The sequence below is a fragment of the Squalius cephalus genome (assembly GCF_949319135.1).
Source record: "Squalius cephalus genome assembly, chromosome: 12".
Lineage (NCBI taxonomy): Eukaryota > Metazoa > Chordata > Actinopteri > Cypriniformes > Leuciscidae > Squalius > Squalius cephalus.
The window spans coordinates 3,054,446-3,069,082 of record NC_137133.1 but is presented as its reverse complement, the minus strand read 5'-3'; the positions used below and the strand labels follow the sequence as shown (position 1 = coordinate 3,069,082).

The window sequence follows — 14,637 nt, the reverse complement described above, 5'->3', positions numbered from 1 at the left end:
TGATAATCTGATCAGTTAAAGTACACAAATCTACCCATGATCAACAGTACAGCACAATAATGAACTGCTTCTGGAGGTACAACAACACTGCACATTCCTAATTCCTAATAAAACACACTTGATTAACCTTATCAGTTGTTTTTAGAGACTGCACTGCCTTCCACTTCAAATGTTTATGTCCTTCCCTCACTAACTTGTGGAATGTATGTGTGCTTATGCTGTGCAATTGCCCACTACTGGCAGAATGCAGTGCAATGGGTTTTAATGCCCTAAGTCCTTGATCACTAGAAAATCACGAGTCTGAATCCACTATGGGGCTGAGGTCCATGTACTTTTTGATCATTTCATTTCCTGTTTGGAACGGAATAACGAGAAATGAAAACCAGCTTGTTTATCCGTTTTTTAACTTAGAAAATTGATTAGAAATAAAGATTATACTTATGAATGTAAGCATGTGTAGCCTACTGAGTTCACATGAAAAGAAAGAGACGGAAAAGAGAGAAGCTAGAAGTGAACATACATTAATACGGCATACCTTTAAAATGTTATTACTTTTATTATAAAACTAATACAATTGTATTACTTACTGAATTGGTCGATGTTTCTCTGAGTTTTCTTTAATATGTTGGCTTGAGAAAGCCAGCATGTATTTAAACATTATAATTATTTATTATTATTATGAGAAATTGACTCCGCCTAGAACTTTAATGCTTCACCAAACTCAGCTCAGACCTTCAGACTGGTCTGACTCGCTTATATCTTTTCTAAATGGTCAGACTTACTTTCCCAAAAAGTAAGTGACTTACTGAGCAATGAAGGCCGTAATACTTACTGCTGTCCACTAGAGAGGGCGACAGGATAATAAGTCTTTTCTACTCTCTTTCCCTGTTTGCATAAGTTTAAATGACAAATAAATGCATGAATTTAATTCATAAATAGTCCAAGTCTCAGCAGCACGAATTACATGACCAGCAACATATTTTCATACTTCAAATATTGTGCATAGTTAAAGGTATAGCGGAGGATTTTTTTACTTCCGGGTGGATACCCTATACTATTGGTCCTCCTAATTGTCAATCATTCTGGTGAATCAATCAAACTTTTCAAAAAGTGGAGAGGGCGGGACTTATCTAAAATTCGGAAAGATCCTCCGCTATACCTTTAACAGTGAGTGGTGGTTTCAGACATTATTTTATTAAAGTGCATTTGTCAGTGCCGCACTCGTACTGACTCTTACTCTGCCTGACAGAAAGAAAAGCTCGTAGCTTACTGAAGGCGGAGCGTTTTGACCAATCAGAGGAAAGGGGCGTTTCAGTGCCGCCCACCTGTGCAAATGAAATATCAAACCCATTAACCGATTTGTAAACCACAAACGAAAAATGAAAAATCGAGCCAAAATGTCATTTTTATTTTTTTTAACTAAACTAAAAACGGATAAACGAGCTGGTTTTCATTTCTCATTATTCCATTCCAAACAGGAAATGAAATGATCAAAAAGTACACGGACCGGCTGATTTATTAATTCCTTTTTTTCCTTAGGATTTTGTTTTATTCTCCATCCTGAAGGCCTGTAGGTATGCTTCAGTTGTTGGGGAAAACTTACACAAGCACAATCTGCTGTGATGTCACAGTTGAATTGAATTCCGGGATATGGAGCTGCCTGAAGCATCTATTATGTTGTGGGTCAATTTGATCCCTTTTGATTTCTGGAAATTACTGGTAACCCATGATGTTTATCTTTATATTTTTTAGCTGGGAATCAAACCCAAGATATTGTCGTTGCTACTAGTGCCATGCTTTACCGTTTGAGCTTCAGGAAAACACAGAACAAAGGGTAATTGGAAAGGGAAGTCATTAAGAGGATGTTGAAAGTTAAGTGGGCGCTGTCTGAAATGCATGGGTCAGATAAGGTACTGATGGTGTGCCTCCAGGAACTAACTAACGCCATTCTGTCTGTCTGTTCGGGTAGAAGTTCTGGTTTAATGTTGTTCATGACACGTTCAGGCAATATTTGTTTTGTAGTTTTTAGATACAGGTATTACAGTATGCATTAAAAACTTGAAGAAATGCGTTTATAAAGGTGGACTTAAGCATACAAACCTCGCAACAGAGTGATGAGGGAGACGAGGCGATGCTCTTGCATGAGCTGGTCTAATTTGGACTGTAAATAATGCTCTACGTACGCCTCTAGAGTCCTCTTCAAGAGAATACGACCTCCACTAAGAAAGTGATGCAGCCAATCAGGCATGCGAAACACCACGCGACCTGTGGCAAAAAACAGCAGCATAAAATGATCAATTAACAACTGCGACATACTGGTGATTACCAAAGAAAAGAACTTTGACTCGTCCCTCAGTGCTTAAAGAATTAAAGTGATCATGACATGGATTTTTTATTATTATTTTAATGTTTCTTGAGGTTCACTTAATGTTAATACATTTTTTGGCAAAAAAAATAAATATTTTCAACCCTTTTTCTGAAATTATCCGTTTTTAAGGGGAGGCTCCTTTAATGCTTAGACCCTTCTGAAGTCTGTACAGAGACATGGGGCCCTATCTTGCACCCAGCGCAATTGACTTTGTACACAGACACATGTCTCATTCCTATTTTGCAATGAACTAATACACTTTGCTTCTCTCATCTACACAGACGCAGTAGTTCCCCTTTTTGCAAACCATACATTATTACAAGGAAAAATATTACCACACGAGGGAAATCATTGTTGTGTCCATGAAGATGTGAAAAAATAGGCATAAATCTAGCTTACACATTTACCCAAATTATTATACGCCTGTTTAACCGAAGCTAATTTGGGTGTGTTTCTCCATCCCCAATGTCACTTCTCTGTGTTTTACGGCCCTGACGAGAACGTCAGTCTCCTCGGCTGTGAACCGCTCCTTGCAAATCCGCCGTTATAATAGCAATCCGCCATGGAACAAGCGCGCCTGCTCTTAAAGGGAATGTGAGATGTCGCTCTGATTGGTTTATTTCACGTTACGCCCAAACCACACCTATGAGTAATGAAGCGACTTCAGACCAACACATTTTAGATTTTCGTCAGGCGCAAGAGTCATTTATCCCGCCGGTATAATAGCAACAGAGATCCACCCACAAAGTTACTTGCGTTTCGCGTTTGATACACGTTTCAGATCGTTAAAATAGGGCCCAAGCTATTTAAACGATGCCTCAAAGCGAAAGTTCTTTCACTCGTCTATTTGTCCTGTTGTCGACATATTCAAGCATGTGGAGTATGTCCACATCTGTATGTATCATCTGTATACTATATCCAGTGTAGACAGCATCAGTGATTATAATGGGTTCTATTTGCTTTTGACACGACGCTCACATCCAGGTTAGGCAAATATCAGCAGTGAAGCGCCTGAACGCCAGTGGGCGGGCCCTATAGTGTGATGATGTATCACTATTCGCCGATGCCTTGCTCTGGAGGCAGTCATATGCAAATGTGTTTTCCCATGTGACATCACAGATCCCATAATATCCAAACGAGCTGTTTTTGGAGCTTGATTAAATAAATGCTTTGTTTATAATGAGAAGGACGGTTTAAACTATGAAACTTGCAGGATGTTTTAATGGTACAAAGACCTCTTGTATGTCAAAAGATCAAGGCAAACTTAATTTCTCATGTCATGACCCCTTTAAAAAGTGTCACGTCTCATTTGGTTTCTACATGTGATTAACCAATGCCATCTTGAGTCTGTTATTCACACAAAGCTGTCATGCGACTTCAGGAGACTTGGAGAAAAGTCATATGGACTACTTTTAATACACTTTCATGATCCAAACATGGTCACTATGAACTGTTACTTTTGTGTTTTTTGTCAAATAAAATAATAATAATAGTAACATCAAACAGGTGAATACATTTTCATTAGTTGTCGAACTACTAAAAGGATGTGTATACCTTCTGTATTTGCTCTACAAATGTTTTACACAATATATGGTTTTTTTTATCGTTTGGATGAATAAACTCAAGTTTGTTTGAATTACACACACTCACCTATGAACATCATGTAGTCATATGAACCATCAACCTCCATCAGCTCCATGAAGTAGTTCTGGTTGTGTTTTCTCTCTACGCCTTCAGGCAGATTGGCATTGTTTCTGTACACCTCATTGAACAGCTAAAATGACAAGAGGAGAAATTGTATTTATTAAAGATATTAAAGATACACAGAAAATATGACAGTTTGATTTCTTTATTTACTCATTTTAAATGATTTGTGATCAGTAAATTGATGTCCAAGACTATTCGTTTACTGAAGAATACAGTTTATATAGTGAATCTTTAAGTGAAAGTGTACCAGTGACCTGTACAAAACAAGGTTTAGCCCAAATAATATCACCTTCAGATATTTCAAAATTGTAATATTTCACTTTTTTGTAATAATTAAAAAATATAAAAAAGTGAAAACATTTTGTTCTTATCAGTTATAAGGCTAGTACAAATATTATCAATGCTTAGAAAATCTAAGTATAACCATTTCAAATTTCATGAAGAATTGTACTGCAGTAATGTAAAGATTTAATTGAGACTTAAATTTGCCTTTCCTTGCTGTAAAGAAGCCTTTTTCAAACTTGGTACACAACTCCAGTGATCGTCTATTAAAAGGACAGATAATTATGAAAAACTGGTCTTTTAAGCAACTGTTCAGAATTTTTGTAGAGTATACATGTGTTACAATAGTTTTAAATGTATTTTTTATTGTGATAAAGCAGCCAGAAAAGTATTTTCGTTCATATCAAATTCTCAGTTGTAAAGGATTCTGATAAATTACATGATATAATATATTCAAATACATTATGGATATATTATATCTGAATTCTGATAATGTAATTTTTCTGAAAGAAAGAAAAATAATGCATTTATTGAAACTAAATAAATATCTATATTGAAATTAAAACATATATTTTAGTTTTATTATAGTTGTATTAATATTTAGAATTTTAATATTTTTAGTTTTCATGTTAATTCGTTTTTTTTTTTAATTAACTTTGTGCTTTTGTCATTTTATTAGTTTCTTTTTTAAATATTGCTATTTAGGTTTATTATTATTAAAATTTTTTTCAATTTTAGTTTTAGTTAGGTAGTTGTAGATTTATTTATTTGTCTTTATTAATTTTAGTGTTTCAACATAAACTTATTTCAATTTATTGCCATGGAAACATTTCTAATTTTCATTTAGTTGAACTTTTTCAACTAATATTTATATTTTCTTTTATTTCAGCTTTATTTCAATGAACAATTTTAAATCCAGATCATTTTAGTTTTAGTTAACAACAATAGCCCTGCTTCATACAGCGTCTTTTTCGAATTTTCCACAGAAACTTTTTGTTCACAAATAACACATTTTCCAGAAAATGATACACATAATCAATACTTAATAGTACTTAAGGGGTTATGGAAAGATTTTTTTTTTTTGAGTAGCAAGCGTACCTTTTTATTATTTTCTGCAGTGGGGCTGAGGATGGTGAGCTCAGGCCTGCTGGGTTTGGGTTTAGGAGATTCACAGGAACTGAAGAAAGACTGGATAAATGGTTCCAGGTTTTGCCCTTTCTACAGAAATCAGTGAGAATAGACATCATGAAGTCATATGAAAATCCTTCTATGCTTGTCAAATTTTGTGAAAAAAAGTTATTCAGTTTCCTAGTCACATTTGTAACCGAACTAACACATTTAGACAAATACTAGTATATCTGACATTTTAAATATCAAAACAAAGAGAAACTTATGTAAAGTGTATAATTTTTGCGTAACCAATCAGAATTACAAAAATAATGACTGTTGTCAAACAGGTTACCGGAATGTCCCAAGACTTTCATTAGGTCAAACAAGACAATCCTGTCCCAATAAAGTAATAAAGAAATTAGAATAATAAGCAAAGCCTTAAACTGTACATCTGAAAAAGAGATGGTTTGGACATAATGGCAGCACTCAATGGTACAGCTGCATTGAAAGAGTAATTTCACTTTATTTTACAGTCCTGTTCCAAGGGATGAGTATCGCTAAGGTTTTAACGGTATTCTTATCGTTCTTTTTGTTATATTTATTATTTCAAAAAGAAAAGGAACAAATTAAGAACATAGTTAACATTGCTTTATATTCTGAAATGTAAAATCTTTCTGTAAATGCACCAGTGTGCAGGCATTTTTTGTGTTTTATTTGCCTAAGATAATATACAATAACAACACAGAAACAAAATACAAACAAATGGTCAAATAAATATATACAATAGGACAAAGATACAAATGAAATACAGTGCTTTAATTTCAGGAAAGTCTTCTAACATTACTGATCAGGTAAGAATATGGCCTACAAAATAAATCTAATAAGGTAATCAAATGTAAAATAACACTTCATAGTATTCACTGTATAAATTGATATAGTAATGCTTATTAAAGCTATAATTATGCATTCAAGAGCTGTTAGTAATTTTCTCTTTGCCTTGTGTTGTTTGATTCACATTAATGGTGTAATCGTCAGCAGGTTTATTAGGCTGACGCCACTTTAACACTGAATGCAGATAATACACATCATATTTTCTCCCAACTATTTACACCCATTTAAGACATAAACTGTATTTAAGTAAATACTCTCCAAGCCGGTCATTTTGAAATATTTTAGTGTTTATTTGGTCATTTAGACGTGCACACGAAGCTAGTGATAAGTATAATTAGTGATAAGTATAATTTGCTTGTAGTTGCTGTCAGTTTCGGAGCGCACACACATAAACCACCTTGAAGTTGGAAACAGTGTCTCTTGCGCAGATTCTTGTGCTTTTAATAGCTCTTTTTATTATCAAACGCAACATTTTAAAGCTATCACCAATTGTGCGGATTCTGACGTTAAGTTTGGGTTTTAGGGAGGAACGAATGTGCACCGCTGTAAAGGGAAGGAGGTTATGCTAGACGAAGCGCGGCTAGTTTTTAATAGTTTTACCTCAAATATCTTCTTTTCCAGAGGTGTCAAGTAGCGAAGTACAAATACTTTGTTACCTTACTTAAGTAGAAATTTGGGGTATCTATACTTTACTGGAGTAATTATTTTTCAGACGACTTTTTACTTCTACTCCTTACATTTTGACGCAATTATCTGTACTTTCTACTCCTTACATTTTAAAAATAGCCTCGTTACTCCTATTTAATTTCGGCTTGTTTTCATTTTGGCTTGTCGTCGTTAAAAAAAAAAAAAAATGGCCAATTACACAAACGGTTTAGATCTGACTCCCGCCTCCTGAATACACATCGCTAAACTGATTTCCGTTGTGGTGTCTTTCTAACTTGTGAGAGGCTGTAGTCACATTTGGTTGTGCGCAGTGCCAAAAGTCCTCCGAAGGAAACCTACATGCGGTAAGCGAGGGAGAAATCGGGGCAAATCACGTCAAATATTGATTCAGAGAGAGAGAGAGAGAGAGAGAGAGAGAGAGAGAGAGAGAGAGAGAGAGAGAGAGAGAGAGAGAGAGAGAGAGAGAGAGAGAGAGAGAGAGAGAGAGAGAGAGAGAGAGAGAGAGAGAGAGAGAGAGAGATGTTTGAATGTTTATTTCTCTCTGACAACTTTCGTGTTGTGTGCGCTGTAGCTCGCCGTGAGAGATCTGTCTCTTCTGGATTGCGAATAGCAAAAATGAGATCAATCGGATACAAATCAGATATGTGCCAAAGCGACTGTCATGTAAACAGGCAGTTTGGATTTTCTGAGGCATTAAGCTATCTCTGCGGTTTAATGACGAGAGCAACGTCGTGTCGTCGCAGGAGAAGAATGTGGACAAACGTTGACACAACATATCAAAGGTTGGCTTGCTCATCCTAAAATTTCAGACCCGCTGCTCCTCGTTAAAGCCCGCCACAATATGCTCCCGCCATTCCTGAGATCTCTCTCGCACACAATAACTGAAGTATATGCGCAATGATGATGGCCCTTTTCGTCCTCCTCCGCCTCAAAATCATGGTGATGTTTGGCGAACTTCGCATAGGCCTATATCGCAAAGCTAGCATCAAGCATATTTTGCGTTTGTCCATCTGTGCAAGAACCCACTTTAAGCATGCGCGATGTTTCAGATAGTATGGCAAGTGTAAACACATCAATTGGTAAATATGTACTTATTATAGCAATTACAATTACTGGGTAATAACTAGGTAATTGAACCTACCTCTAAACCTCACCTTAACCCTTACCTTATGTTTCTCAGTTCTTTCTTAGGCAAGTAAGAACAGGTAAGTGCACATACAGTAAAATAAAATGCAACCTATCACCGTTTATATCACAATGGTGACAAAAGACAAGTTGGACAGCTTTACTGAACAGGCAAGGATATGTGTCATTTATTTTCAGTTTAACACTGATTCACCACCCCCATTCAGAATTTCAGGAAGGCAACACCCATAAAACTAACTTGTGTCAAACGTTATCAGCACCCAGCTAAACATGAACATCGAAACAGTTAGTCAACTGCACCACTGGCACACACTTCTGAGGAGACCATCCAGAACATCTCCATGTATCCCAATCGTAATTAGTTATTATTGAAGTTAACTGCCCTTGCATTTTTGAGTTAACTATTGGCAATATTTTAGAAAGGCCATATTTCCCACAACAGTAGCCTAAACAAAAGTGTTTACATGAACCCTAATAATCCGATTGTGGTTAGCCTTTTAGAACAGTCGGAACAAAAGAGTCACATGTAGCCAACTCCATTGGATTGAATTGGCAATTTGGAACGTAAGGGGTGGTTTAAACCTTTTTGAATCTGTTCGATAGGACATGTAAACACTGGATCGCATTGAAAACTGAAACTGGGAAGTTCTGTGCGTGTGCAATGGTGTACAGTAGAGATGGTGTAATGAGGTATGAACGAGCTGTTGTTGTTGAATATAGTGTTAAAATGACGTCGTGTCTGTTGTCCCACAGGTTTGCATGTGCCAACCGCAGGAAACTCAGCACATTTGTACGGTGAGCTCATAAAAAAACAGATGTGAAGCTTGTGATATAAAAGCACACACATCACCCGATCACTTTATTTAGCGTTCATGTAAACACTACGCTCAGATTCATCAATCGGAATGATATCCTTGCGTTTGAAACAAAAAGTGTCCATGTAAAGGTAACTAATGACTATTTGGCAATAACATGACCCAAGTACGAAGTGAAGTCAGCCAAAAAAGTTGTTTTCAGATGTTTTTTTCCCCTTGTGGACCGGTTCAGCTGTGCAGGGCTCAAACCAGATATAGTCGGCATGGCAGATGAGCACGCAAACAAAGGCTGCTTAAGACCAGCTGGACAACATACATTTGGAGTAATGTGAAATGATGAACTGTACATAAGAAGACTAGGAATTTCATTGTGCTTTACAGTGGAAATTCATTCAGAATGTAAAATCCAAATTCTTACCTCTTTCATTAGTTTTCCTGGCACAGACTTAAATATCTTCCCTGCAGAGAAAAACAAAAAATTAAAATCAAGTGAATTAATTGAATTCAGAGTCCACTTTTCCTATGTTTTATAGACTTTTCAGTGTTTACAGTTTGGCCTCTGTATGTTAAACATCCCCCTAATTCTAAGTATTACACTTAGGGACTCCCTCTGCAATTCCTAGCAGATGCTCTCACTGGATAAGGAAAGCGTCTGGGATTGAAGTTAAAGTGATTGAGCTGAGTTTCTCACGGACAGGAATAAAAGAACCAATAATCACTCTAGCCATCTGTGTGTTATATATCACTGTCAAGAACTGCAAAAAAAACTGTGTTTGGCTAGCCCTCACTGCACAGCTCCAGAGAGCACAACAGATGTTTCAAGTTCTTAAATATTAAATACATATTAGGGCTGTACCGTAGTTTTAAGGCCACGATCCAGAATGATTTTGGTATCATTCTAAATTACTTTAAGCAAAGCCAAATAAAACAGGAATAGTAGGAGATAAACATACAGGCTTCAGTCTTCGAGAAGACTTTCCACTGGAAAGCTAAATAAAATAAGGTCAAGCTGTACCCAAGGATGATGAAACTGTAGATTGTGTCAGACAGCAGCTCTGACATGGACACAAGCTTCTTTCAGGCTTCTCAAGAAAGTCAGTTTTGTTATAACTTTTAGTACACTGAAAACCCTTGCTGCAGCATTTTCGCAATATTTACCCAATAGAGATGTATGTGGCCAAAGCTGAATGCCTTATTCGGAAAGGCTCGGATAATGGCTTCGAAACAAATAATGAATAATTCTATAAAAAAAAAAAATTGGCAGATACAGTCACTCCTCGTGTTTGCTGGATAACAGATGAGCCAGGGGAAAACATGATAAACCTCTAAAATCACTACGCAATAATGAGTGTGTGAAGTCAGTGAGTGTAAACTCTATTAATCTCAGAGAAATGAGAATGTGGCAAGAGTAATATGAACTAAAATGCCATATAATACACATGGGGCCAGATTTACAGTATTAACAGCTTGCACCAGCGCAAACCCTCTTTTACCTATTAGAAAAACTACGCTCAAGATTTACTAAAGACACGCAGTGAAAAATGAGCTCTGAAAAGGCAGGCGTGGACACAGTTATTTTTGGGACTGACCTTATTGCACATGTGTTTGTAGGAGTTTCCCTTTCAGACACAAAATTTATAAGAAGAGAGTAAAAAAAATAACACATTATAAATATCAATGCTTTGGTTTAAAATAAAACAAGTGCAAAGTGCCAGGTGCCAGATAACTTCTTTTTTTTTAAGATATTTAAGGACAAAACAAAGCTACAAATTAACAAGCAGATTTTGTGGACCATAATCTGGTAGTTTATGCAAAACTTTATCTCTTTCCGCTGGAAAACAGCCACACAGATGTTGTCTCAAACACTGTTTAACTCATGTTGTCTAAATGACTCATGGGCTTCCTGAAAATTCTCCAAACACATTCTTTTCTCCCACGGCTGACTTATCTAATACTTTAAGTCTACGACCCAACTTCACCAGCCTGGACAACTTTCAATGCAAAGCCATTTTGGTGCATGATTGTTGGAGCCAGATCCCCGGAGCACCTGAGGATGATTAGGATCCAAAGGAACCCCATCACTGGCATAACGCCCAGGATTCAGACACCATCTGCAAATAACCAGTTGGCCAATTACGCTTACTCTGAAATAATGAATAACAATTTTGGGTAAGCTGATCTAGTTGTCTCAGTTGCTGCTTTGGTATTTCCTTTAACTCAACCAATTCTAGAGGCATAACACTAGGAATGACAATGCAGTCTACTTACCCATACTGCCTCAAATTCCCATTTATTACAAACAAATCGTTTAAGCTCCCTGCGAAGAGCACAAATACAAACATTCTCCACAAACTGCATTGTGTAATTAGGGACATTTTTTAAACTTTCTCCATTAAACTAAGTAATGCATGCAAGAACTCCTGCACTGTCAGAATTTTTTTTTTGCAAAAATTGTACGTTTAGGGGTACAACAGTTCCCTTAAAGGAACAACTTCATACCTTATCTACTGCTAAAGAAAACCTTTGGTATTTATTTGATATGGTAGCTTAAGTAACGAGAAATAGAGCTTCAACAAGTTCAGACATTTCCCAAAAGCAGCAATGCCTTTATGAATTACAAGACTGATACAATTTTATAACAACACAACAGCTACAGTATTACATCAGATAAGTGTAAATCCCCTGAGGAACAATTCCAATCATATTTGCTATGGGAGAGGAAGAATACTATGTCCCAAAAATTGTTTCCGTTTGAATTAAGATGATTTTTCTTATTCCATTGGTAGATGATTTTGCTTGTTTTGTTTTGTTTTTCAGAAAACATTTTTTTTGCCATTTTACTTATCTATGTAAATGCATCTTGATTTAAGAATTTTTAGATATTTGGACAGGAAACAAAGACAAAAATACTAAGTAAGAAAAGCATTTTTGCAGTGTATAATTTTGCAATAACAAGATGTGCAATGACCTTCCTGATGTTTTCTAAAGAAGAAAGCTTCCAATAATGGTATGCATGACTGAAAACTATGTTCTTGCAAGATAGTCATTTTTACAGGATCCTCCCTTTCATCCAGAGAACATGTAAAACTCCCACCTAATTTCCTCCCCAAGATGGTAAAAGTCCAGGGGCCTCATTAATCAACAGTGCATACACACAGATGTGTGCGTAATGAGTACGCAAGAACAGTTTCACACAAAGTGTAGCATCTACCAACTTGAACTTACACGTAGGAATGTGTGTAAATATAAGTACAGCAGTGCTGCCACGTGTTTCCTGTGTCCTTTAATTGCAAATACTCTATTACTAATCACATAGTTCAAGTGTTTTTTGTCCTACTCCAGTAGCAGATATTTCCCATTTGTGTGTTGTAACCTTTTTTTTTGGCAGCGGTTTTAATGTCAAACCCTTTCTTTGTTATTTCTGGCTGTGTTTTTTCCTCTGACCCAACAGAATTAACAGCAGCTGTTATTTTCTCCCAGGTACATTTTTTTCTTCTGTTTATGTCTGAAATGAGTGGCCCAAATAACACTCTGTGGTTTTCTTCCACTTGGCTCACCAGCACGTCAGTTTCTGTTTCTGAGAAGTTTCTCTTTTCCGCCCTCTTTGCCATGATTTTGGTGAATACATTCTCGTGGTCTATAAAGGGAGGTGTTTGTGACCGTATATGGGTCATTGGAGGCGTTTCTGAATGCAAATGACCATAAACGTGAACGAACATGGTGCTTAAGAAAATGTGGGATTTATCAACAATGATTTCTTACTTGTGGTGTGTAAGAACCACGTGCACACGTTTGATAAACATTAGGGTGGTCCTTATTTTTAAAGTATCCAATTGTCATGCTCTTAACCCTTCAAATTGTTCCTTTATATAAGAAAATACAGCATGCCAATTTTTATGGCAGTAACATAATAATTACTGGTAGCTCAATAGCTTTAAACTTTCTGAGATTTTGATGATTTTCGTAAAAACAGATCATTTGATTTGGTATTGTACCTGGCTAGTAAAATTCCAAAAAAATCTCCATAAAAGCATCTAATGCACCATATATTCCTAAATATGTATTTTAGATACATATCTCAGTTTACTTATTGTAGAAACTAAATCCAAATTAATCCATCCATGACCCGGTTTAGCAGATTTACCTTTCCTGGTGGAATCAATACATATTTCTATTGATGATCACCTTGGTTATTGTTTGGGTTTAGAGCACATTTTTTGGTTTAAAAAATTGCATTACGTTCCTTGAAATTGAGCCGGAACTTTGGCCGAATCAAGCAGATTATCAGGAGGCACAGGCAACCATGCAATGAAAGTAGTCAGTGATCACGCTGAGAGAGGAGTGGCTCTGATTCAAGAATACAGTGGCTATCTCACACACTCTGAAGAACAACTGCAGTTTCTCCTTCATGTGGTGGAAGATCACCGACGGATCTATCCAGACTGCAGAAAGTCAACACTGGCTGCTGAGCATCAGAAATGAGGGATTGTTGAAAACTTTGTGCTTTTTTGAGATTGTTGTCATTGTTGTTACGTCAGTGTTGCTCTGATTTCAATCAAATGTAGTTCATTTGCAGCAACTTTTAATATTACTTGCATATCACAATAACGCCGCACAGCTTAACATAGGCAATCTTCCACATGATTGAGCTACCTCTAAATATCATTTTTTTTGTCAACATTTTTGCATATTTCTAATTTTGAAGTTAAAAGGAACAGTTTAAAAGGTTAAGACACTAACATTTTGCACAAAAAAAAAAATTGGACTTGATAAGGACCACCCTAATAAACACACTGATCTATATAGATCAGTGAATAAACATGGATTTATTTGTACATTCGTAGGTCTAAATATAGAACCTTTTCTACGCACTGTTGATAAATGAGGCCCCTGGGGACTGATGTATAAATGTTGCGTACACAATTTTCCACGCACATGAGGATTTATAAAACATAAACTAGGCATAAATGTGTGCGCACCATACGGACACTCTAGACCGCGCATACACACTCTTTTACTGGAGTGGGCGAAGTAAACAGAATGATTTAAACTGCTTTACATCTGATATACACATTTAGATCAAGTATTCCACTCTCATTAAATGGAGTTAAGCACTGAAATTCCATGAAGCAATTATCCAGAAGTTAGGCTACAATATATATTTATTTTAATTTAAATATAAATATTTGTAGTGGATGCGCTGCTTTTGCATTTATGCATTTGGCAGACACTTTTATCCAAAGCGACTTACATTGCATTTCAATGTACATTCTTATCAGTTTTTGCTTTCCCTGGGAATCGAACCCATGACCTTGGCATTGCAAGCGCCAACGCTCTACTGTTTGAGCTACAGGAAAGCACTTTTCCTGTGGAATGCACTTTTTGAACACTTTTCCTGTGGAATGCTGTGTTTTATTGATAATGCATGATAATTCCACTTTGAATTGTGTTCTAAATAGCAGAACTCATGTTCTGAGAAAATATTTTTGTGCGAATAATGATCAATGATGTGAACTTGCTCCGTCTAAGAGATATGGCTTAGCAACAGAGACAGAAAACCTCTGCTCACGCAGGTGCTGTTGGTGTCGTGCGCAGACAGACAGGAGCCTAATGGTAACCATTTTCGTGCTCTTCCCAATATAATGAAAAATA

The 14,637-nt window shown here is 36.4% G+C and overlaps 2 protein-coding genes across 10 annotated transcripts in view; one reads left to right on the top strand and one right to left on the bottom strand.

Moving 5' to 3' along the window:
* Positions 1-14,637, top strand: part of LOC307168033 (snake venom 5'-nucleotidase-like) — a 475,297-nt gene that overhangs the window by 25,892 nt on the left and 434,768 nt on the right. The gene's annotated exons all lie outside the window — the stretch shown is intronic.
* snx14 (sorting nexin 14) overlaps positions 1-14,637 on the bottom strand; it is a 57,271-nt gene that overhangs the window by 4,404 nt on the left and 38,230 nt on the right. For all 8 annotated transcript variants that reach the window (XM_079887527.1, XM_079887528.1, XM_079887531.1 and 5 more), the window contains 4 exons: positions 9,404-9,444; positions 5,456-5,575; positions 4,019-4,142; positions 2,101-2,265 (listed from right to left, as the gene is read on the bottom strand). In XM_079887527.1, the coding sequence (XP_079743653.1) occupies positions 2,101-2,265; positions 4,019-4,142; positions 5,456-5,575; positions 9,404-9,444 (450 nt within the window). The remainder of the gene's footprint in view (positions 1-2,100; positions 2,266-4,018; positions 4,143-5,455; positions 5,576-9,403; positions 9,445-14,637) is intronic.